The sequence below is a fragment of the Carassius gibelio genome, chromosome B15 (genome assembly GCF_023724105.1).
Source record: "Carassius gibelio isolate Cgi1373 ecotype wild population from Czech Republic chromosome B15, carGib1.2-hapl.c, whole genome shotgun sequence".
NCBI lineage: Eukaryota > Metazoa > Chordata > Actinopteri > Cypriniformes > Cyprinidae > Carassius > Carassius gibelio.
Window position 1 is genome coordinate 6,706,183 of NC_068410.1, and position 26,661 is coordinate 6,732,843.

The window sequence follows — 26,661 nt, forward strand, 5'->3', positions numbered from 1 at the left end:
GAATTAAAAAAAAAAATCTAGGCAAAGGCTAAATTTTTTATTGGCCTGAGACAAGATTGCTGGCTTGGGGAAGAAAAAGGTTGCCTTAAAGAGATAGTTCACCCAAAAATAAAAATTCTGACATCATGTATTCCCCTACATGTCATTCCTAACACATAATATTCTCTTTTTTTTCTGTGAGAAACTAGATGTTTTGCAGAACGTTCATGTTACACTTTTCCATATAACAGGAAAAATGGCCGTCAAGCTTTTCCTAATCTTACTCTCTAAAAAATAATTAAGTGTCTTTGTATATATCACAATAATAATAAAAAACTTTACTACCTTGAAGGGATAGTTCACCCAAACAGTCTGCCATTAATTACTCAACCTCATGTCGTTCCAAACTCATAAGACCTTTGCTTATAACTATAGAAACACAAATTAAGATTTTTTTTTTTAATCTGAAAGTTTTCTCACTCTTCATAGACACTTATGCAACTGACATGTTCAAGGCCCAGAAAGGTCATCTTTGAAATATTCCATGTCACATCAATGTCTTAACCTCAGTGTTATAAAGCTACGAGGATACTTTTTGTTCACAAAGAAAACAAAAATAACTTCATTCAACAATTTTTTCTCTTCGGTGTCAGACTTCAGCACACGTCCATAACAGTACCACAATGCTTTAAATCTACTTTTATTGTGCTTTTTAGTCCTTTCTGGATCTCGACAGACCATGGCGGTGATCTATCTTTAATTTATGGGAAAGAACAGCTTTTAGATTCTGCAAAACATCTCCTTTGTGTTCCAACGAAGAAAATTAGTCTTTTATCAGTATGAGTTTAGAAGAGCGTCAAAGTGGCAAATTAACAACTTTTATTCAGTGGTTGAAATATTTATTTTAAATTTGTCTTGTTTCTTCTGTTTAATTTGCTGGATGCTTTCAACTAAGCTGGCTTATCAAGAATGGATGGAGAATTACACGTTGGGAAGGACGCCAGTGCTTCTGTCCGGTGCCGAAACAGCTTGTTTAATTGTAAATCAAAGGTAGTCTATAACCCATTGTCTTCTGTGGCTCTTAATTTCTGAGATTTTATTAGTGTTGTTTGGCACGCAAACTACCTCTGCAATCTCCCTCCCTTTTCCTCCAGTGCAATGCTGAGATTGGCCTTCATGTCCGTGGAGCCCTGGCCGTGACCCTCTGCCCTGGCTCCGCCGTGACAGGGAGCAGATGTCCAATGGCTTAAGGTTGGCCGATCTCATCTCCTCTCTTCTGTGTACCCACAATCCACTTGCCCTATTGACCAGTTCACCTGCCATGTCAAACGCCTCAAGCAGCCACGACGTCTGGAGGTGTGAACTTATCGTTGTTGCCATAGTTACCACCCTCTTTTAGGCACGTTTAATGTTGTCTACTTTGCAGGTGCCTTATGGTGGAGGAAATACCTGTGTTTTTAATATTTCCATGATACTGAAGAACATCTGGGTATCTAGTTGTTTTAATAAAAGATAAAGGCTTATATTGAAAATAAACCATTAGTGATTATCTTTAGCTTCCGGGAGATGTGTTTCACCTTATCTTCTCATTCTTCTGTTGTATTTCTAAGAGGCCTCAAACTCAGATAAACAAACATCACTCTTGCAACTGTTTCAGCAAAGTTATGCAAATCAAGGACGGGGTGTTAATTATATCAGGTAGTACAGCAGGATATTAAAAGAAATGTTATTATGTTGTATATTTTTATTGTCTAGTTTTCTGTTTTGCATTCATCATGCTGTTTCTCCATGTATACAACTGCTCTGTACAGTGAAGCAGATATATCAAAAGGTTCTTAAAATCAGTTAAATTCGTCCAAGGTATGGTTTGTTTGTAACTGTTCAAAACTGTAGTGATTCACGGTTAAAGAAGATAAAAGACACATTTAATTAGTACATTTATTTTTATAGCACACATTGCAATAGACAGTAAGCACAGTTTAATGCTTTCAAATATAACTTTTTGCATTAAATAAATATAGCCTAAATATGGCATTCAAAATGAGACACAGAATGTCAAGATTGTCAAGTCATCTTTATTTATATAGCTCTTTTTACAGTACAATTTGTGGAGCAGCTTTACAGTGTTAGACAGGAAAACAAAGTGCCAATATTGCAAAGAAAATTCAATTCTGCTGTAAAGCAGCTCTAAAAAGAGGACAAAAGTCAATATTTCAGTTAAAGTCAGTCCACTGTTGATTCAATAATGTAATTGAGAGTATGAGTCATTGAATCATTCATTCAGCCAATTTATTCATAAACACAGATTCTTTTAGGAATGTGATGTGTTGCTTGGAGGGACGCAATGTGAGTTGACTTCCTCTGGAACGGTTTGCATTGTTGGAGGAAAAAATACAGGCAACGTCTTGTTCCAACTAACAACAATATATTGTAAGAATGTTTTGCTAATGTTCTCATTAGTTTATAAAATCATTATTTCTGAATGTTCTCTGAACATTTTATGGCCAGATTTCATTTTTTGTCATTAAAATAGTACTGTCAGGTTGGCGGCGATACCCTTGTGGTGAGTGCGTTAACAAATAGCGCAACTGTGCTTGTGGCAGCCCGAGTTCAATTCCCGTCTTGAGGTCCTTTGCTGATCCTGCTCCCCTCTCTCTGCCCAGTGCTTCCCTGTCAGTGCTCTACTCTCTTATCCTTTAAAGGCATAAAAATGCCCAAAATTATAACTTAAAAAAACAAAATACAGTCACACTACTTGTAAAGATGTGCAATGAAGAAAGCGTGGACAGTTATTTTTGCGCTTGACCTTATTGAATATGCATTTGTAGGGGTTTCCCTTTCAGACCCAAAATTTATGGGAGGAGAGAAATAAAATTAATCACCCAACACAATTAACTAACATTTTAGCTTATCAGATCACTGGTGTTTGCACCATTATTTAATGCCCCAAAGAGCATGTCTTAAATTATTCTGAGCCTTTGTCATAAGAGGACTGGCTCTGCTTATTTGCAACTACACTTATTTGCGCTGCCCTTAGTATAGTATGACTACGGTAATTTGCCCTGTTTAGTAAATGTGGCCCTAAAACTCCAATTTAAGTGTTTTACAAATGTAATGTTAACATTAAGAGAACATTAATTATTTTTGCTTTGGAAACATTATGGAAATGTTGCTTTTGAATGTTCTCTGATAACAGTAGTATTTAAATGTATATTAACATAATGTATATATATATATAGAGAGAGAGAGAGAGAGAGAGAGAGAGATCTAAAAAAAACTCTATTAAAGAACATTTGTTCACAATATGATGCAAACTAGAATATGTTAACCATGATGCTGTTCAGTAAATTTCTCCAATCCGAGAGTTACAGTGAGCTAAGCGTGCCAAAGGAGATCTTTGGCTTTGAACCATTGCAAATAACATAATAGAAATAAGTATTGTGTGTGTGTGTGTGTGCGCGCGTGTATCTATCTATCTATCTATCTATCTATCTATCTATCTATCTATATACAGTCCAGACCAAAAGTTCGGACACACCTTCTCATTCAAAGAGTTTTCTTTATTCACACTGAAGGCATCTAAACTGAATTAACACATGTGGAATTATGTATGGAATTATATACATAACAAAAAAGTGTGAAACAACTGAAAATATGTCATATTCTAGGTTCTTCAATGTAGCCACCTTTTGCTTTGATTACTGCTTTGCACACTCTTGGCATTCTCTTGATGAGCTTCAAGAGGTAGTCACCTGAAATGGTCTTCCAACAGTCTTGAAGGAGTTCCCCGAGAGATGCTTAGCACTTGTTGCCTTCTGTCTGCGGTCCAGCTCACCCCTAAACCATCTCGATTGGGTTCAGGTCCGGTGACTGTGGAGGCCAGGTCATCTGGAACAGCACCCCATCACTCTCCTTCTTGCTCAAATAGCCCTTGATGCCGTCAGTGTGACTCTACAATTTTCATAGTTATGAAAATAAAAAAAACTCTTTGAATGAGAAGGTGTTTCCAAACTTTTGGTCTGTACTGTATACACACACACACACACACACATACATATTAAACAGCAGCATATCTTGCTGAAATTACACACTATGTTTTGGTAACATAATCCTTGAGGAATTACTTTATTAATGAAATGCTTGTCTGAGCTCATCAGGTACAAATTCTGAGAATTTTTTATTTTTCTTATGAAATGTGATTCTTTATAAGTAAACAATAGTAGATGCGATGATAACAGTCAAGGTTCTGTACAAAAAAAAAGATATCCCTGCTTCCCCTGGTATGTTCACATTTCCCTTTTCAGCAGTGAGAGCAATGAAAAGTGTCACAGATGCTACACAGACGAAAGCACAAAGCCCTCACTAAAACTTTCCCACTTGAGCTTGAATGTTGTAATCTGTCACATGATAACAAGTCTTTGTACACAGACACTCCCACACACACACAATCAAACTCAATCAACGTGTGTGTTCTCACGCCAGTGGAAAAGAACACCATCTAAACTGCCTCTCCTTTCATTTGGATCATCATCTGGCCAGTGCTGTGAAATACTGTTTTGCCCAAGGGCAAATTCTCTCAGATCTCTATTGTATATCTGTCTAATGATGGTGAAAGTGCCAAAGCTCTAGCTTTTTAAGATTTAGAGCGCAGCCACAGTTCATTATATCCTAACAAATGTTGCTTTAATATTGGGAAATGTAAGATTTAACAAGATAAGATGTGCTAAAACTCAGAGTATAATTCTTCTATTTCTGCTGTGGACATAAACCTCAAATCATGTTGCTTGATAAGGAAATGTGTGCTGTTATTTTTTTCGGATGTATGATGTTTATCTTGTGGGCAATAAAATTATTATGCAGAATACTTGATTATGATCCGTAAATTGTGAAATCCAGCAACTTTAAATTCAACATTTGGAAAAGTAATAATGTGTTGTTTAGTGTTCATGCTATACTTTTTAAATATTGTAAAACATAGAAGTACACATTGTTTAGTGAACATGGTAAAATTAGATATTTATTGCAACTAACTTTAGTTTGTTATAACTAATTGCAGAATTACAAAATGACATTTTTTTACGGTGTAACAGGGAATGTTTTTAGAACATTTTGGCAAGTTATGAACAAATATTCTTCCAGCAACATTTGTTTAGAGTTGTCTGGTCATTAATAATGTTCGCAAAAATTTTAAACCAAAAAGTAGCCTAATGTTTTATTTATTTTAGTTTAGGACATTAGTTTGACATTTTTTAAATGTTACTGCTGTTTTAAGAACGTGGTAAGAACATTCAGGTTACATTCCCATAATATTGGAATGTTCCAAAAAATAGAATGTTCCTTTAATAAGCATAAACATTTTTAAAACATTAAAAAATATATATTTTTGGAATGTTCAGAGAACATTCAGAAATAATGTTTTCATAACTTAATGTGAATGGTATTAGCCTTGCCACCAAATATAGCCCACACTGGTTTTCTGACAGTGTCAGAAATTTAGCACGATCATCGCACAGTGTGTTGCTGCTATGACCCATGTTTATTGACCAGCCAATAAAAATGCGAAATGAAATCAACAAAACATGATGCTAAAACATACAACTGCATAGCTTAAGCTCATATCCCCTTCCACTTTTTTTCCCTCACACATACAAACTAAAGTGTGATACGTCTTGCTCTTTTTGTTTGTGTACCAGCGCGTGCTGATGACATTTTATTCTTCTATAGTAACGTGCATCATAGCGTACGAATCAGTAGGTCATCATTGTACAGCATACATGCATGTCATATCCAAGTTTATTAGATCCATGTCGCAAAGTGTGATATGCAGTGATATTATAGGATTGCTAAAATTGTACAAATTGTAGAAGGCTTCATTTTCGTCGCTCATATTTGTTAGAAAAATTTTTATTGTCCACAATGCAGGGTCACACTAACTTCTTTCATACGAACTCTACTACAGAAGCTTAATCTAGAATTTTAGTTAATGATTGATTGCATTGAAATTTCCTCATATTACTGTCATATTGTTGCAGTGTCAGTCTTCTCATTTACTCATTTACATCCACGCATTAGCCTACCTTAAATCAGGGCCGGTGTCCTGCAATAAGCAGTTTATTTTGATGCGCTGTATAAATTTAGCTCTCTCTGCATGGTCAGCGACGGCCAACCAGCTTTCATGCACAAATCTGTCGCAGGTAATTGTGGGTAGAGCACTGTAATAAACTACATCCAGTAGGTTTACAGTAGCTGCAGCTGTGCACACATAGATTATGTCACCGCTGTTAAAGGCCCGCAGAACGCTTGACTCTGCACATTTTTTTTTTCTAACTTTGAAAAGTGAAAAATGACTTTTCTCTGCAGAGGACAGATTAATCTATTTTTTATATGTGTATATAAAAGATGACTTGTCATTAATCACAATTCTAGGTTGTTCATCAGGGACAGGGAAGCAGGGGAATCCGGCTAATTTATAGTGTTTCTCTGGCACTTTTTGGATGATATAAACTGTTCTGTCTAGGCTACAGTGAATGTTGCTTTATTCTCGCTTTAAAGATTGGTTTTGAGCATCAAATGCAGGGTTTTAGTTGCACGTCCAGCTCGGTTCTGCTTGTTGTAACTCATCCGACCCGTATCTCTCTCGGGTTGGTGGCGGGTTGCTGGGAAACAACCTTTTACTGTTTGCCGTCAGCTCATAAGCACTTCAACACAAACTAGCAACATTTTATAATGGAATTTGCATGCTGAACTTTTCTATCAAAATTGTCTTTTCACACGGCAGATTTTAAAATTACAGGAATAATAAAGCAATACGAACTAAGGTAATAAGAATTTTGATTGAATTTGGCTTGCAGTCTATCTCCCATTACTCTGCGGCTGCAGTATGTTTTGGTTCCTGGTTTCTGTTCACTCACTGTTTGAAAATGACACAAAACGCAGTGCATTCACAATCAGAGCATTGTGGAGCTGGCCAACACAGTAAGCAAACACAATTTACTGCATAATCACCGATGATAAAGTTCTGCAAATATGGTTATTCTCAGATATTACCCACGTGGCTTTGTTCACAATGCGCAGAATCTTTTTTTAAGAATAGCTACAGAGCAGAATGTGTGAATAGCTGTGACTTTTCCAACTGCAGCGGTTCATCTTTGTTTTCTCAGACAGACTTATGTTCATTACATAGTAGCAGATTCAGAGTTGTTTATAATATATATGATACATGATACACAGAACAAGATTTGAATGCTTTCTGAAGAAAATACCAGTGACTTTTGTGTTGTTGTGCCAGGCTGAAATCATTTACCCAATCGCTTTGAAAAGCAATAACATACCGCTCCTCAACAAGCTGCGCAATTTGATGTATCATTCGTTTTTATGGCTATAAAAAATATGCAAGAACCACTAATTAGTTTACAACAAAAAGTACCATTAAAAAGTGATTGAAACTGACAGACTATAGCAGGCCAACTCTCGAACAGCTTTATTTCCCATCTTTTTTTTTTTAGGATACTTGACAACCGAAAAGATGTTTCTATACAGGCGCCTCAGAAGATTTCAATCAGGTAATTACCTCTAAAACACGCAATAATAATCAAGGCATGTGTTTTTAGCCAAATTGGTGTAATCAAAGACTCATCTGGAAAGGTGTTTCTTTTGCACTTATCCCATCAAAAGAAGTTTGATTTGTGCATTGTATCAATTTGTAATGTTTTGTTGTTGTTGTTGTTTTAACCCTTTAACTGCCTGCTCAACCAAATGGTTGATTTGTCACTTTATGGTAAACGTAGAAAAGCTAAGCTAATGTTTTCAGATAATCCTTTCTGCTGTCAGAATGTACTATTTGCGGAGAAATATAACTTTCTGATCATTCATTATAGTTCATATTTTCTGATTTACATAGTATTTGTATGATTTCCGGTACTTTTGCCATAAAGTGACATATCAACCATTTGGTAGAGGCCGATATTTTAAAAATTATGGGACGTGTTGAAAAAAAATACAGTGTGGTAACTAATGACATAAGGAGATAAGAAATGCAAACAAAAAATTTTTCAAATTCTTTTTTCTTGGTGGGGCAGTTAAAGGGTTAATTATATTAATATAAAAAAGTCTTGTCAGTGTGTTACTGAATATATTGAGTCACAGATATTCTATCAATAATGAAAATTATTGTAATTTATAGTGAAAGCCATGGAGCCATGGCAGCCCGTTTCTGAAGAAAAAATAATAATTAAAGAAGGTGATTGCAACTTTTAACGATTTTTACTTTTTTTATGTATATGTGTATATATATATATATATATATATATATATATATATATATATATATATATATATATATATATATATATATATATATATATATATATATATATATATATTCTAATTCTGAGTTTTTATCTCACAAATCTGAGTTAGTCGTATTTCAACTTTTATTTCCAGAAGGAAGTCCTTGAAACCTTTTTTTTATTTTTTTTTATCCTGTGGCAAAAAAAAGTTTCAATATAATATATCTCACATTTTTCCAAAATGAATCATACATTTTACTGAAGTCATATCATGACTTTGTTTGAGGAACAGACAAAAATGTAAGTCATTATTTATTGAAAACATTTTTGGAGGTTAGTCCTCTGAACGAACTGATTGATCCAGCGCATAAACCTGATCTGAAAAATTCTTTCACAGAAAATGAGATCCACCTGAGTATTTAATGACAGCATTTTTATTTCTGCATGAACTACTGCTTTAAAGAGAAGACTTTTCACTTAAAGGAATCTTAAAATGAGTTCACAAAGTCTGGAACTGAATAAGTCTAAATGTTAATGCACTTGAATAGATTTACTGGACTCATATGCATGCTCTACACATCATTTTGTTTGTGTTTGCTGTTGTTTTACAGCTAGTTATTTCTTCATCATTTCATAATGATGCATCTGTCCCATCCTGCGATGACCAGCAACAAATCATGGCTACATTGGTCCCTAATTGACACTTTTTTCTGTCAAATGCAAAGACATGCACTCAAGGCTAAGTGGTGCTCCAAATCAGCCTTGTTAAAACTCTGTTCTCTTTATTAAGCTAGGTAGTGCTAGACAGGGGAAAAAACTGACTAGACCTACATCTCCACTTCAGTTAATAAAAAGTTTTTGTGGAAATAACACTTTTTTTTTCATGCAGTCTGAACAACGTTTATCGGACCGACATAAGGAGACCATAGTGCAGAGAACATAATAGCTTGATACGTTGTTGTTTCTTCTTCTTCTTCTTCTTATCTTAAGTATTAAACTTCAAGTTTTTTTATTTATCTATCTACACCGTTTAGACCTAAACATTTTGTATGGTAAATGAATGATAAAACAAGTGAAAATCTTTTGTTTCACCCATTTTATCATTCACTATGCAAAAATGTTAAGTCTAAACGGTGTAGGATTTATAGACTTGTATGAATTTCTTACAGCTTTTGGGCACAAAAGAAGATATTTTAAAGAATGTTTTGTAGCCAAACAATTAATGGTAGACTTTGACTTCTATAGTATGAAATTTATAAAAATAAATAAAATAAAAACGTGTTGCTTTAACGTTCCATATTTTGGAAACTGAATAGTATAATGCTTTGGACTATTATTATTTTTAGATCAAAACAGACAAGGCAAAGGAAGAGAAAATACTGTGACAAATTGCAGCGTTCTGTAAAAAGAGGAGAGGAAGGAATCTTGGGATTGCGGGGGTCAGCATTGAGAACGTGACATGGGGACGGGGTGGTCTGCCTCCTCTTTGTTGAGTTCTGGCAAGCTTCTGTTGTTTATTGTTTCCGAACAGAAGGTTTACAGTGTGATTTATATAATGTGTAGGTGTCTAATGTGGAGGACAAAGCAGTGGTCTATTTATACCAGGTGGATTCAGTTAACCATGCTTTACCCTACTATTGAATCAGAGGGACAGATGAGGACGTTGATCATTTGAGAACTGCAAAATTGAATTTCTTTCTCAAGAAATGTTGGAGTGTGTAGGAGGAGGGCTTTCAGAGATTGTGTGATGTTCATTACAGCTCTTTTGAGAAGGCTAAAACATATTAAATGAAAAAAGTTTCAGTACTTTTGTGATGGTAGACTAACCTAATTTAAGGCTTAGGAGGCCTTGCTGTCATGACAACCTCTGGAACACCGTGTTCTGTTTGGTTACCGCATCTGGTTGTGGGTTACATGGTTTCCTTCCTTTTATTTTCAGAGAAGCCTACATAGTAGTGTATGTCATAGTGTATGTAAATCGTTTAAAGGAGAACAGTGCACGCCATGCAGGAGAGAAATTTATAACTAGATAAAAGTATTTTTAGTTATATCAAACAGTAATACACTTTTGACCTGTATGTATTGGATATACACAGATACAGGCTTTATTCTGATTTCAGGATAGATTTTGAATGTCCAGCTGGTTAGAGACAATGAGTTACAGTGCTGATACACACAACGTGAGAGAGGCCGGCATTAACACAGTTTGAATTGTAGACAGTAGCTGATGAGACGAGCATAAATTAGGACTGGTAGATGTGAACAGAGCGAGAGGCCTCAGAGAGAGGAAGTGTGACATCAGGGCGTGGTCAACCTTCTAACCGACTCCCATATTCTCTCTTTTACGACAGACCGGCAGATGCTACGCTTTGTTTGACTCTGATTGGATGTGGGACGCAGGAGCAAAATGAACATCAAGGTAAGTGAAATCAAACCGTTGATATTTAAGTATACGCTTATTTTGGCATTTCAGAGCTTACACGGATGCCACAAGGTAAGCAGAATAGAGCGTCTGAGAGAGACAGAGATGTAGAGATAGAAAAGAAAATGATATGCTTAGCCACAGGCACACGTGATTCAAGCATGTGGGGTCACTGTGGACCAGCCTATTCGTTTATCTGATCCATCGATCATGTAAGACCCGGAGGACCATCTGTCTTTAGGAACAAGTAAACACACTCACTCACCTGCAGAAGAAAATGGAGCACACCGCCACAGTTCAATACATGCTTGCCCTCGCATAGATCAAAGTGGCTACTTCTAATGAAAAAGGTCTTGGAGGCCACAAAATAAAATAGAATAGGAACAAATAAATGTGGAATGTTAACAATAAATGTTTATTTATTCAATGTTTTTAAGAAAGTTAGGAAAATGTAAAAATAAGCAAATATATATATATATATATATATATATATATATATATATATATATATATTCTCATTTTATGACAGCTTATAAAGTTGCATAGTTAATGCCATGTTCTATAATGTTAAAAATATTACTTTGAAAGCTATTGCCAGTATGAATATATTAATGGATAGCTCCGTCGAGACATTGAATTATGTTCATACCCCACTTTCACTCCATGAAGTTACATTTCTTTATGACTCAGGATCATCTCTGCGTTAAAAGGTTTTATACAAGACAGGAGTAAATGGCTTGATCTAACCTTTCAACAAATTGAATGTTCAGTGGTAACACGTGGCAGAAGTTCACGCTTTCAGGAAGTAGTGTGACGAAAGACTCACTTAAATTCTGAATAGGCACCGTTCATATTTGTTGTTGTAGGAGAAAGTGGAGATAATTGTAACATAATTTGTTTTTTGCTCACTTATTCAGAAAATGTTTAGCCTAGAGCTTTGAACTGATGCATTAATTATCTTTGACATGTCAGTAGTCATTACTTGTGTTAATTATATGTATAACTTAATTGAGTTCAATACAATTAATCTGTAAGTTAACAAAGGCTCCATGCTGAGCTGCATTCTCCATATGCAGATTTCAGCAGAACATGCTTAGGGCCACGTCTCTTCTTGCTTAGAGGAAGCTGTTACAGATGAATACATTGCACAATTTGTTGAAATATTGTTACTAAATCAGACAAAACAACATGAAACTGTTCAAACAGAGATGACTTTTTAAATTTATGTATGATTTAAAAGATTGGAAATTAAATTTTAACCCTAAACAATAATAATAATAATAATAATAATAATAATTGATGGTTGTTACTGATTTTATGATATCTTTAATGTTATAATGGTGAGAATGTATGCATTTAGTTATGTTACATTTACTCATCCTAATACAGTATTTATACCATTTCTCTATATGATTATTACTTATCAACGAGATGAATTAAATAACTTTTTCTGCATTTGAACGCAAATATGATTCGCTTTGACACTGGCACATCTTACCTTTGAAGCATCTGACATAGTTTAGCTCACATTTTTCAAAGAAATTAATATTTTAAATTGTTTTTTATCTGTCAAACAGGAGTTTCTTAGTTGATATTGGCAAATTTAACTTTTCTTCTGTAACTTCCTGTAACTGCAATCACCTTCTGTGACCTGTGAGGAACCCCAAGGCTCTACTATAGCTCCAATTTTATTTTCTCTGGATATGCTTCCTCTCAGATCTATCTTTGAGAATCATGGTTATGCAAGTTAAAATTACTTTATACTTAAGTTATCATTGTCATGCAGATGACATAAAAATATATATTCTTTTGAAACATAAGAATGGATTAGACCCGGTGGCCGCCTGCATCTTGGATATGAAAGCATAATTTTTTTAAAGTCTGAATGAGAGTAAAACAGAGATTGTGGTGTTTACCCCTTCTGATACACACTGTATACCAAATATAAATCTTGGTGTTCTGGCACCTTGTGTCAAACCATATGTAGAAAATCTGGGTATGGTTTTAGACTGTGCTCTAAAGCTTGATACACAAGTCTACAAAAATTTGTGAAGTCAAGCTTCTACCAGTTGCGAACCTTAATAAAACTGAAGTCCTTTCTTTCTTTTAATTATTTTCAAACAGTAATCCATGCTTTTATCACCATGAGGCTTGATTATTGTAACTCTGATTATTTGGGGATTAGTCAATCTTCCATAAACTGAATTCATATTGTTTAACATGCTGCTGCCAGTCTTGACGGGAGCTTGAAAGCGTGAGCATATTACTCCTGTCCTTCAGTCTTTACATTGTTTGCATGTGCACTACAGCCTTTAAATAGTTTAGTCCCCTCATACTGTACTTGTCTGATCTGTGGATAGAACACCAACCTGCAAGAGCTCTTAGGTCTGCCAATTGAAGGTGGTTCCTAGAACCAGACTAAAGTCTAGGGGTGATCAAGTAGCCGCTCTGAGACTTTGGTATAGTCTACCTGTGGAAATCAGACCTGCTCCTACACAATCCATTTTTAAATCTAAGTTAAAATATTTGTATTTGATCTGACTTTTTATTAATGATTGGCATTCGTCTTGCCTTGTGTCTTGGAGTTTTAACTGTGACCTAGTATTTGTCTTATTTTATATTATGTGTATCTTATATTATGTTAATGCCCTTATATTGTACAGCACATTGGTCAATGGTAGTTGTGTTTAGTTGTGCTTATAAATAAATTGAAATTGAATTTTATTGAGCAAGCACATTAAATCGATCAAAAGTGACATTAAAGACATGCCTTTTTTGCAGTAAATAAATCTATTTCAAATAAATGTTTTAAAAAAAAATTATCCATCAAAGAAAGTTTTATTTATCAGTGAGTCAGTGACAATTAATGATAATCAGAAATGTTTTTTCAGATCAGTATATTAGAATGATTTCTGAGAAATCATGTAACACTGAAGAAGACTGGAGGAATGACTGCTGAAAATTCAGCTTTGCATCACAGAAGTGAATTACATTTTAAAATACATTCAAAAAGAAGAAAGTTATTTTCAGTTATAATAATATTTAAGGGGAAGTCGTGGCCCAGTGGTTACAGAGTTTGATTCCTAACCATAGGGTTGTGGGTTTGAGTCTCGTGTCGGCAATACCACAACTTGGGTCCCCCAACTGCTCCACAGCATAAATGGCTGCCCACTGCTCCGGGTGTGTGTGTTCACTGCTTTGTTTGTGCACTTTGGATGGGTTAAATGCAGAGCATGAATTCCGAGTATGGGTCACCATACTTAGCTGGATGTCAGGTCACTAATATTTCACAGTTTTTATGTTTTAATTGTATATTTGGTAAAATAGAGCCTTGGTGAGTATATAAGAGACTTCAGAAACAATTTATTTTTTAAAAATCTTACCGACCCCAAACTTTTGAAAGCTGATTATTTTTCCATTATGGAAAAACAATGCTTATTTTTTTATAGTCCATGGTTTATTTTTACACCTTCGATGATATATGCCTTTCATTTAGAAACTCTGACATTGGAAAAAAAAGTAATTTACCTTTTTTTTTTCATGTGATAGATGTTTTCTGTGCAATGTTGGCCAGATAGAGGGGTTGACACAGTTTACCCAGTGACACATCTTACCCCACGCTCGCTGACACACTTAGACTCGCTGTCATTGGTGCACATTTAAAGCAGTGAGTTTTGGCCCAGTCTGCGACAGTCTGTTCTTTCACACCTACAGATCAACGGTATTTTTGGTGCTGCAGTTGTTTGATTATACTAATGGAGAGCTTGGTGACTGTAATGCCGGCCTGTCATCTGATGTGTCATAATCCACTGTTTGTGTTGTGTGCTTGCTCATGTCACTGTTGCTAAGTAACCCCTCCCCTCAAAAACACTGGCAGCCTTCTATTGTTGGGCTTTTATGGATCAAAAGGAACAAAACAACCACATCTCAGAATTGATTGGCTAATGATAACATTGGGAGATGACAAGACCTCTCATCTCAAACGCTCTCATTACATGGGCAGAATTTTCACGGCAGCACGAGAAAACCGTAAAACACTGTAACACAAGCAGGGCTTCTAAATATTCAACATGAAATCAAAAAAGAACTTATTTTCAGTATTTTGCCATTCAAAAGTTTGGGGGTTTGTAAGATAATGCTCACCAAGGCTGTGTTTATTTGATGAAACATACAGTGAAAACTGTATAGAATTTCTGTTTTCTATTTAGATATATTTTCAGATGTAATTCATTCCTGTGATGCAATGCAGATTTTTTAGCATCATTTCTCAAATCTTCAGTGTCATATCCTTCAGAAATCATTCTAATATGCTGCTTTGCTTCTCAAGAACCTTATCAAAGCTGAAAACGTGTGCTGAATAAATTTTTTATGAAATAATTATATTCTTAGGATTCTTTGATGAACAGAAAGTTCATAAGAACGACATTTACTTATTTATTGTAAAAATGCTAAAGTATTTTCTCACACATTTATTATGGTGTCCTTGCGATCAATAAAAGTATAAATTTTCCTTCTAAAAGACCTTAAAAAGACAAACTCTTATTCAGTCTGGTTCTATTCTGCTACATCACTTTTTTTTTTTTTTTTTTACTACCCAGTCAATTCCATATAGATAATTTTTTTCTCAAATTTTAAAAATGTTACATTATGGAAGTAGAGAGGGCTCATCTTGCTTTAAAGTTGCAAAAGAATAAAAGAGAATATAATAATAATAAAAAAAACAGTGCTTTGTGGGAAGATTTACAAAAAAAGGGTAATTTTGCACAGCCACCTTTTTCCACAGTCATGGAGACGTGCGTTTGTCTGTTGGTGATTGTGGGAGTTTTCTCTTTTTCAGATCGTGTTGCAAGGTTCCGCCTTTCTTCTGTTACTCATCTTCAGAAGTGAGTTATCATGATTCTTCCTCCTCTCTTTTTTTCTTTCACACGCACGCACACACACACACATTTATACGTCTTTTATTATGTTACACGTATACATCATAAACATTTGTCAGCCTAATCTGATAAAGCCTATTTTTAATAAAATCCTACATTACCCAAAACCACGAATGACCAGCGGGTCTAATATGTGGGATTTTTCAGATGAATACTTCCAATAAAAGATTGATTATAGCCGTTGTGCAATAATCACAGTGTTTGCCAGTAGAATTGCTCAGTCTCATGTGGCCATTTATCTTGTGAAGGGATTCATTGGAAAAACTGCGCGTAGCCGGAAAATGCATACAAAAATGCTGCGACCCATCTCTGTTAGACCACAATTAGTCCTTGTTCTGTGGCAGGGTCTATGAGAGGCCTGCCTTCATTACAACCGCTGCACTCTACATCACCACACTGTTATTATGCCAGCCTCAGAATACATTTGCATTAATCTGCTACTTGTGTGTGTGTAATCTTGAACTCTGAAGCTGGCCAGGATCATTGTGCTCAGTGTGTTCTTCAAACATTCATAAGTCATAATGGTGTCAAAAGGAGATTGTTGCTTATGCTTGATAAAAAAAAAAAATCAGATGCTCTTGTTGAAGTCTTATATATTTGTCTCTGCGTCCTTAACGAAATTATCAGATTTGTATTCAACCTCTCCTTCTGTACTTTTATTAGTAATTTTGTGATTTGAGGATGAATGCTAAATTGTATTAGATATTAGTCAAAATGTATTTGTAAAAAGTGTTACTTGTCATCTTTATTAAGTTACTTTATCAGTTTATTATTGTATTATATTAATAAAAAAATATTAGATTGTCAAACATTAATATATATATATATATATATATATATATATATATATATATATATATATATATATATATATATATATATTAATGTTTGACAATCTAAAGCGAATAATATAATATAAACAGAGCATGTTTTTTATCTTTATTTTTTTATTATTATTAGATAGTATTAATTATATTATTAGATTATTAGATTATCTTTTTATATGGTATCCATATTTATAAAATATTTATATGGTATTAGATTAGATTAGATTAGATTAGATTAGATTAGATTAGATTAGATTAGATTGATTAAAAAAAAACATTTTTCCTTTTTTTATTATTTGATCTAAAAATATAATACGACATAAAAAGAGTAAGTGGCATATATGTCTTGCTACTTTATTATCTTTATCTTTTTATATGGTGTCTATATTTATATATAGCTATTTTTATATGGGATTAGATTAGATTAGATTAGATTAGATTAGATTAGATTAGATTAGATTAGATTGATTAAAAACATATTTTCTTCTTTTTAAATTTTATCTTAAAATATAATATAACATAAAAAGAGTAAGTGGCATATGTCTTGCTACTTTATTATCTTTATCTTTTTATATGGTGTCTATATTTATATGTTCATATAAACTGTATTATAGTATATGAATAAAAATAAAATAATATTTGATTAATTTTTAAGTAAAGCTATTTAAAATAGAATAGAATAGAATAGAATAGAATAGAATAGAATAGAAAAAGAAGCATATCTTATAGTAGCATATCTCTATGACCAGCTACATACAGTACATGTATGCATTCATAATTTAAAAAATATATATTTTGTTTGGCATCTTCTTCATTATCTTATTTTATTTTATTTTATTTTATTTTTTTGTCCATATTTCTTTCTGTAACTTTGAAATCATTCAGTTTTGGGCCTTAAATTATAAGTCAGTGCAATAGATTTCTATCCACCCATTTTAATCGGGTGTTTGCTAATGCCATTTTCTGGTAATGGTCTTTTTATATGCTATAAATAATAAGGTAAGATACTCATCAGCATTCCAAATATATATATATATATATATATATATATATATATATATATATATATATATATATATATATATATATATATATATATATATATATATATATTTATATATATATATTTATTTATTTATTTATTTATTTTTTTTTTTGAAAAATGGCCAAGGTACATTGTTGAAAATTCCCCTGGGAAATCAGTATCCCACGATCTTGAACTGTATCCCAGAAAGCATATTTTCCGGCAACTCCAAAATATACGAGATATGATCAGCTTCCAGATGACCTCACATATATAGATGCCTACTCTTTATTACCAAAAGAGAATCGCAAGATTTCTCCACCCAAACTATTTCCATCTTCATGAAAGTTTTACTCACTAAAGCCAAAATGTGTCTGTGTTTCTGTATATAAAGGTTATGCAGCTGAGAACGTGACACAGACAGAGACCCCGACACCACTGGAACGCTCCACACCTATGTCTTATAGCTCTAAACCCACAAATGTGGGTCAGGGTAGGATTTTTATTTCATTTTTACCATATTTATTTGCCACCAGAACCACACAAATTTCAGAATTGCCTGTTATGTTTTATATAATAATCAGTTTAAGTTTTATATGTTTATTCTATACTTGTTTCCAATTTATTTGCGGCTTTGAATCTAAGTGTTTCCATTACAGCTAAACTGAGTTACAGATCCAGTACAAAATGTCTTCGTTTTCCGTTTACCTTGATAACATACTCTGTAAAGTTTGATCTGTCACGGAAGGAATTGATTTTTGGTGGCATAATAAAGCCAGCGATATTTGTTTTGGCTTATATCTCAAATACAATTCAATCAGGAAAGTGTTCGCCTCATTCCTCCAGGTAACCCCAATGCGACAGGGGTGACAACGAGCACAGATTCAGAGCAGTTTAACCTCACCGTGACGGCGGCAATCACGGACAGCTCTACAGACTCTCCGGTGACCTCCGCTGTGACCTTTGGAAAGACGCCCCCTGCACAGCGTAAGCCTTGATTCTGACTCAAATACAAGTTTGGTTTCAGTGGAAGGACTTTCAGTGAGGGATTGTGGGATTGGGAAAGGGTTACAGAGCCGAGGATTGCATGAATAGCTGAGAGGCTTCCTCTTTACTCATGCAATTCATATCAAGGGCACACATAACTTAGAAACTAATTAGCAGGTAATTAGAAAATGTTCAGCGCTCTTTCAATGCTGAGAGGCTTAAAGATAATGCGGCGTTTCCACAGGATTGAGGAGCACTGTCGCGGCGAGCAGATATGCTTTATGAAGAATCAACCAACCATATATCCTGAGAGAGCAGCGCCATTGAAATATGCAAAAATTGAATTTGAAAAACAAGGCTGGACAGAGAATGAGTGCTGCTGGAATTTAATTAGAAGCAATTACGGACAAATCCATAGGACTGCGATAAGAGGAAGCGTCTGCTTTTCACACTGAAAGTCTTTGCTGTCAACCTACATTATGGACAAAAACGGGATTCAAAAGCTCACTTCTATTCATAATTCTGCACATTTGGGGAAAGAATGTACATGCTAGATTAGGTTTCTCTCCTTCTATTTTTCCTTGACCTCACTTCCCTCTCATTTCCTCTTTGCAGCGGCCCATAACACCAGCACCTCCAGAAGCTCCAGAGCCTTCAAAGCTGTGGTGTGGGGTAAAACATCTTCGTCAGTATAAAAGAAGTGTACACATATAATACAATTAATATTCTAATTTGTAAAATATTATATTAAAAGTAATAATAGTATTAAAATATGTCAAATAATTATTGATTAATATATAAATTGATTAATATATATAATATATATATATATTTAATATTTTATTTACACATATCAATCCTTAATAATCACTGGAATTGTTTTTTTTTAATGTACACTTTAATCTAATTTGAATAAACATTTGGGAACAGTAAGATTTAGAAATTATAAAAGCAGTCTCATATGCTCAGAAATAAAGTAAAACACAAATATTGTGAAATAATATTACATTTTAAATTAAATGTTTTATGTGAAACTTTTTTAAGCTTTGTTAATGAATATAAAGTTCAAAATAACTCATTTATTTGAACTAGAATATATATTTATTTTATTTTATTCACAATTTAATTAATTTAGTATTGCACTATTATATATATATTAAATAACGACATATTTTTATCATAATTTGTTGGGTAGGATTTAATTTTTCCAGTCTATCATACATAATGAAATATGAAAAACCCATCAAATGTATTTTTACCCATCAAGTCATTTGCATAAACAGCATCTCATTGACACAATTCTGATTAACTCAGAGAAAATTAGTGTTGGGGGTCATGTAAGGTGAACAGGTGAAAGATTGTTTCATCCCATTAGACCCATTAGACACCATGAACATGCACACACCCACACATATACTACTGGCTTAGTTAGCATATTGTGAAAATGATAAAGTCAATTACATTTTATAGGCACATAGAATGTTTTCAAGTCTTGTTTATGATGTCAAAACCTCTCTAAACTGTGCAATTTCCTCAACAGATGAGGAATGGGACAAGCCATTTCATTACAGTAAGTATCTGTTTAATCATTCAGTAATTAATGGTGCTTGCTAATGCAGACATCACAATTACGACTAGAACAATCCCCTAACCCAGAGTATTGAATGTCGGCCTGTAACTCATGGCGTAGCATTTGTTCTACAGACATGGATGATACTTTAAATCATGTGACTGGACTTATGAGTCTTACTTAATGGATAAAGCATGCAACAGACAAAACATCACGGTAATTAGCAGTGTTATTTTAGTAGTAATATATCATTATTGTATGTCATATTTGGAAGTAGTTTTTATTTTTATATTTTCAATTTTCATTTTAATATGTTCTTTTGTTCTTTTTAAAAATGTTCTATTTAGCTTCATTTTTATTTAATATTAAGTTATTTTTGTACTTCATCTTAAACATTTAATAAAAAATTAGTTCAGCCAAAAATAAAAACTGTTCTTTGAAATAGTTTCAGTTAACAATAACATTAAAGGTACAGGTTGTAGGACCTGCCACAAGATGGCGCACTATCAAAACAATAACAATCCTGTGGTTTGATGACGCTAAGAAGGAGCGTGGAATGATGGGATTTGTTGTCTTCTACCCAACTGCTGATGGCCATCAATAAATAAAAGATAAATCATGGATTTAACGCGAGTTTAACGATTTGCGCGAGTAGGTTACATACAAAGTCAATGCAAAGACTCAGATGCGTCCTCACACGAATCTAGAGATGCGATGCCCCGCATTTGGCATGTATGCCCCATTATACTAATTTTCTTGATCGTTATAATAGCATACGTTTTCTGTAAAGATACAAATCAAAACCACTCACCTGTCGAGTAAAACACAAGCGAGATCGGCATCTCTTTCTAGTTGAAGTTTGTAGCGAAGCTACTTCCGCATTTGTCCACGACACTATTGTCATGTGGTTTCTACATCAGTAAAGGCAGTAACAAAGGGTAACTAACGTCATCGACAGGCGACTGCACTGCCCTGTGTTACTGTTTAAAATGGGAATTTTCTCATGATTTACAAGTAGTTGAAAACATTAGAGATATTGTTAGTAATCAGCTGGACAAAATATATAACACTAGCCTAGTAGTTTTTGGATATTTCACTACTAAATATCTTAAAAATTGTACCTTTAATAGACCACATATTTAAGGATCTTGTGGAACTCGTTACCAACTAATCAAGAAATGTGGCAGTTTTATTTTTAATGTCACATATGTGCAGCTCAGGTGTTAATTGTCTGCTGGTTTTTCTGGTATGAGCCGCTGACAGTGCATTCTAACAAAGACTGGATGAACTCAATCTCCCTGTCAGTGGAAAGTATTGTGTTTATAAGAAGCACAGAGGAGCCGAGCAGGGAGCACTATTACTGTCTCAAGAGCTGTAGTTGAAAGCTTATGACCTGGCGACAGCCGCTGCTTCAATCACTTCCTATTGTTAGGGCAGCTACAGGGCATCTGATGTTCAGGAAATAGCCTCATTAGCAGTGACCCGTAGATGCTTCTGTTCTGCACCCATTCCCCAGGAACTACGTTTATAAGTGCCTGAATGTATTTCAGGGTCATCAGTTAAGGGTGTTTTATGCTGGTTCTGTGTTATTTCAAAGCCTGTGTGTGTGCAAGGTTTTGCCTGCTTTGTGGGTACCGAATGTTCCCAGACGGAGTGTAAAACCAGGAATCATCTGCCAGCCATAAGGAAAAACACTTAATAAACATAATAAATTTGAATGTAGGATGTAAACACAGATGATAGATTTTCCTGCAATACAATTACAAAAATGATAACAGCAAATGACAGCAAATGATTTCTATTTTTTCTATGCTGTGTGGGATAAAAGATTTGTTTATAAAGCAACATTTTGAGACACACTTTAAAGTTTGTTGTGACATCCTCACATAAACATGAAATATAAAATAAATGTGACTTTATGTATGTTTTCAGACTGTTTAACTGGATTGTTCTGTGAGTGTGTGTCTGCATCTTGATTAGCAGACAGCATTACTGTTTTTTTTTTTTTTTTTTTTTTATTATTTATTTATTTATTTTTTCAGATTACTCCTCTGTACGAAATGCAGGGCTAATCATCGCTGCGGTTCTCTTTGTGATGGGAATCATGGTGCTTGGTTGTAAGTAAACCCAACTTCAAGTCTCAGTCCTGATTGTTTTTATAAACCGTTGCGTTTCAAATCCCCAAACCTCTCTCCTCTCTTTTTTCATTCTTCCTCCATCTGAAAGGTGGCAAAGTGAAACGAATGCCACGGTGTCGTATTGGCAAAGGAAGGTGAGCGAAAAACTCTCTAGTGTGTGTGTTTGTGTGTGAGGCTGTGAAGTTATTTTCAATGGCATACCTATGGTGTATGATGAATGAACTGGAAATAGAACAAGTAGCCATTTTTAACATTTTTCTTTATTCAGTATTTGATTGGACTGACCAAAGATCTATTTAAATGCTTTTGGATTGCCTAAATATATTTCTACATGAAGTATATACAGTATATGGATGAATAACATTCTATTATGAATAATATGCTAAAGTAGTTGGTGGCTCTATTAATACTTTTTATGTGTGTGAAGATGTCACAGATTTTGGCACTGGAAATTGGGTTTATTAACGGATACAATAATCCATGCTGTAATCTCTAATAAGCATCCCGTTTAGGCAAATGTAGTAGTTAATTTGAGAACATATGCATGCTGCATATAGTATACATGCTATATACTTCGTTTAAAAGTCTGCAAGTCTGCTCAGTTCGTACATAGCCATTATGTGCATTTTGAATCATCCAGTGATTGGGTGCATAATAACGTTTGCCGTCTTTTGTAACTTTCTGATGTGTCTTTATAATCATTATGGACTTCATTGTGTTTAGACGCCATTAGGGCTTTTATATAGATTGTTCTAAAACATATGATTTCAATCTCGCCGCATATGATGAATGCGAAGAGTTTAACTGTAATGTGCTTATTATACACCTGTCTGTGCCATTTGAAAATGGAACATTTAAAAATAAAAATACACAGACATTGCATGGGCAGAATGTCAACCGAATTGACTTGTGCAAGAGAGACAACAAAACAGTATATAATTTAAGTAATATAAGAGAAGAATAATGACACACTTCTCTATGAAAAGAGCTTTTTCAAATGGTCTCGGCTATTAAGGCAAAAAGGCATAATTTTCTTTCTCTGCAAAATTGTAACAAGCAGTAACGCTTTAGCTGGAGAGAAAGCAGTTGTTGACTTGACTGTACCTCTCATAGAGCTGCTCTGAAAAATCCGCTAGAGGCTTTAACAGACAATTTATACTATATTTAATGGAATATTTAATGCCCTGTGGGCTGTAAAGTGGCCTTATATGACTTTGGAATGAAGGTTAAACTTAGTAAGTAAGCAGTCATTTTAAACAGGCAAAAAAAATTATAATGAATAAATCCGCTCTCAGTTGACTTTTTTTAAAGGAAAAGGAAAATTTGTTAAAACATTTACTCACCTTTCTTCATCAGAACAGATTTGGATCAATTTAGTATCACTTCTTCACCAACGGATCCTCTTGCAGTGAATGGGTGCCATCAGAATGAGAGTTCTTACATTTGATCATCACAGTAATCCACACAAATCCAATTTTTTAAAATATCATGTTAAGTGAAAAGGTGCATGTTTTATAAGAAACAAGGTGTTTTAACTTTAAACGGTCACATAATCCATAATAACACTTACTCCAGCGCAAAAGTCCATCACCTGTTGTCCTCTCACATCAAAATCTACCAACATATTTGTTTAGAATTGTTTTGGACTGCTTTCAAATGGTGTTTGATCTGTGCATATTTCTCTCCTGATTCAGATCAGATGAGTATTTCAATGGAGAAAGCAATATTATTGATAAAAGATGTGAATTGCAGCAGGAAGAAATGGTTTGAAGTTAAAAATATCTTGATGGATTTTTTTAAACAAAAATCCGGCAGTTTGTTACTTGAGACATTAACTGATGGACTGGAGTCATGTGGATTACTTGTGGATTATTGTGATGTCTTTAACAGCCATTTGAACATTTGTTCTGATGGCACCCATTCATTTACATTTATGCATTTGGCAGACGCTTTTATCCAAAGCAACTTACAGTGCAGACAAATTTGACAAATAATTAGTTTTCTTCTTGGTAACACTGCATTCCTGTTCAATTTAAAGGGATACTCCACCCCAAAATCAAAATGTTGTCATTAATCACTTACCCCCATGTTGTTCCAAACCTGTAAAAGCTTTGTTCATCTTCAGAAAACAATTTAAAATGTTTTTGGATGAAAACCAGGTGGTGTGAGATTGTCCCGTAGACTGCCAAGTAAGTTACATAGTCAGGTCCAGAAAAGTATGAAAAGCATCATCAGAATAGTCCATCTGCCATCAGTGGTTCAACCGCAACGTTATGAAGCAACGAGAATACTTTTTGTAAGCAAAGAAAGCAAAAATTACAATTTTGTTCAGCAATTCCTTTGTCAACAGTCTCCTTTGTGTTTCTCCATTTAACTGTATGCTGCTTATGCACACCCTTGTGGCGCGGCTGAAAATAATAAGCAGTAGGGATGGGCAATACCACATATTTTGTTTTCGATATGATACCGATACTTTTGGCCAGTATCATCGATATCGATTCTAAACTGAACTTTTAGATTATTAAATGTATTTAATTATTATGAGTACAATGGGTTATAATACCAACTTAACTTTATATTTGAAATGCATTTTAACATTCAATATGCCGTAATTGCAACTTATTAGGTTATATTTTTGTTTACACATGGTTAAAATTTGTTTACTGTAGTGGTAACCAAGGAAATCTACAAATACTATAGTTAAACTATGTTCACTTAACCATGGTTCATTGTCATAAGGGACTGCCAGTAATAGGCTGTTGCATGCATAAAATGCAACCTTTTTATTCGGAGAGTGTATGATTTATATTAACAATACAGAATAGAACATAAGCAATATGAACTTTTAACATGCAGATTTAAATAAATGTACTGCACAAACTAGGGTACGATTTCAATAGGTTCATTGTGAAATAACTCAAACATAGAGCCTGTTTTTTCTGCATTGTTCTGGGCTGCCTTTTCCAAAAACATAAATGCTTTCTTATTATAGGCTGCTCTTGGGAAACGCAGCTCTATTTAAATGCACTGTCAGAAGTGAGTGAACGCTCTCTGTAATTGATTGATTCTGCCTTGCAACATTTGCATGTGTTCAGATGAGGAGGAAAATCCCTTCCACACAATTATTTGCTAACATAAGTTATTCGTCCAATTTAAGCATATTGTAGGCATTGTTTTTTTGTTTAATAAACAAAATCACTGGTAGATAAAAACACCTTAGTATCAATATTTTTATATGAGTATCAATACTTTCGATACTTGCATCAGTATCGATATATCGATACTTCAGGATCGATTCACCCATCCATAATAAGCAGCATACAGTGATATGGAGAGACACAGAAGGAGACTGTAGACGAAGAAAAAGTTAAAGTTTATATTTTTTATATGTTTTTCGCACAAAAAGTGTTCCCGTCGCTTCATATAACCCAGATTGCACGTCTGATGGCAGATGGAGTATTCTGATGACGACTTTAATACGTATTATGGACCTTGCCAATGTTTTTTACTTGCCAGTCAATGGGGCAGTCAGAAGGGTCCCGGTTTTCATCTAAAATATTTTAAATTGTGTTCCTGAGGATGAAAGACGCTTTTACAAGTTCAGAACGATTAATGACAAAATTTTCCTTTTGGGGTGGAATATATCTTTAATAAAGTTAAGCTCTGGAAATGTTGACAAACTAGTTCAGTGTCAAAATGGCCTCCAGGTGAACTGATTTTCTTTAAAGTTTTTTTTTTTGTCTGTTTGTTTTTGCTTGAGAAAACTGAGAAAGTGTATTTCTCTCTCTCCAATCTCTTACTAACCATTTTTTTTTCTGTGTATGTAGTTCATATGAGGTGACCAGAAGTTAACACTTCTCCCAGCATTGATCAGCTGGCTCGACAATAAACAGAAGTACAGCAGGAGAACACAAAGGAGCCAGTCAGACCTGTTTCCACAGAGGTTACAGACTTGCATTTCCCCCTTGTGAAAACAACATCATAAGGACAAGATGGAGAGGTTGTGTGTGTGAGTGTGTTCATTATTTCAAACTGATCTCTGGGTTTGTCACACAGAGGAGCCGGGGAATAAGATGTGTGCTATTGTGCGGCACTAAACGCCAGCGGTAACACAACGGCTGGGACTTCGGCAGATCCCAGCGTAATCACGCGTCTCAGACACAAAATCCCTTCATCCCTCTGCTCTCCTGCACCAAACTGCTCGGTTTAAGTGTCAAACTTTGTACAACGTAAAGCTGTACTTGTGTTTTATTGTCATTATTATTTCAATTCTGTGCATCCTCTGATGTGTCAATCTTTTGGAAATGGAAAAAAGCGTTATGTGGCTCACAAGCGCCCTCAAGAGGCCATCAGACACATTTATTATGAGTTCTCCCAAGAGGAGAGAATAAAAACAGTTTGGCTCAGTCTGTTTAGAGATTCATGTATCTGAATTCACCATCTACATCATGGCCTTGTAAAAAAAAATTAATAAAAAAAAAAAAATCTT

General features: G+C 34.4%; 1 protein-coding gene across 2 annotated transcripts; it reads left to right on the plus strand.

The window, feature by feature from the left end:
- The first annotated feature begins 1,169 nt into the window (after positions 1 to 1,169).
- Positions 1,170 to 26,661, plus strand: LOC127972130 (FXYD domain-containing ion transport regulator 5). 2 transcript variants are annotated; one of them, XM_052575436.1, is made up of 10 exons: positions 1,170 to 1,335; positions 7,485 to 7,541; positions 10,619 to 10,686; positions 17,872 to 17,970; positions 18,324 to 18,464; positions 19,080 to 19,136; positions 20,005 to 20,034; positions 22,077 to 22,151; positions 22,261 to 22,306; positions 26,000 to 26,661. In XM_052575436.1, the coding sequence occupies exons 1-10, from the start codon at positions 1,214 to 1,216 to the stop codon at positions 26,022 to 26,024; spliced, it is 720 nt and encodes a 239-aa protein (XP_052431396.1). In that variant the 5' UTR covers positions 1,170 to 1,213; the 3' UTR covers positions 26,025 to 26,661. The 2 variants fall into 2 exon arrangements, with proteins under 2 accessions (XP_052431396.1, XP_052431397.1); XM_052575437.1 differs by lacking the exons at positions 1,170 to 1,335; positions 7,485 to 7,541 and adding an exon at positions 15,527 to 15,572 and having other exon boundaries at positions 10,613 to 10,686.

Excerpts from the sequence above, each read along its gene's own strand:
- LOC127972130 (XM_052575436.1), top strand. The coding sequence starts at position 1,214 with ATGTCCAATGGCTTAAGGTTGGCCGATCTCATCTCCTCTCTTCTGTGT. Across the intron at positions 17,971-18,323 it reads ACCCACAAATGTGGGTCAGG|GTAACCCCAATGCGACAGGG; the intron begins GTAGGATTTTTA and ends TCATTCCTCCAG. Across the intron at positions 19,137-20,004 it reads CTTCAAAGCTGTGGTGTGGG|ATGAGGAATGGGACAAGCCA; the intron begins GTAAAACATCTT and ends TTTCCTCAACAG.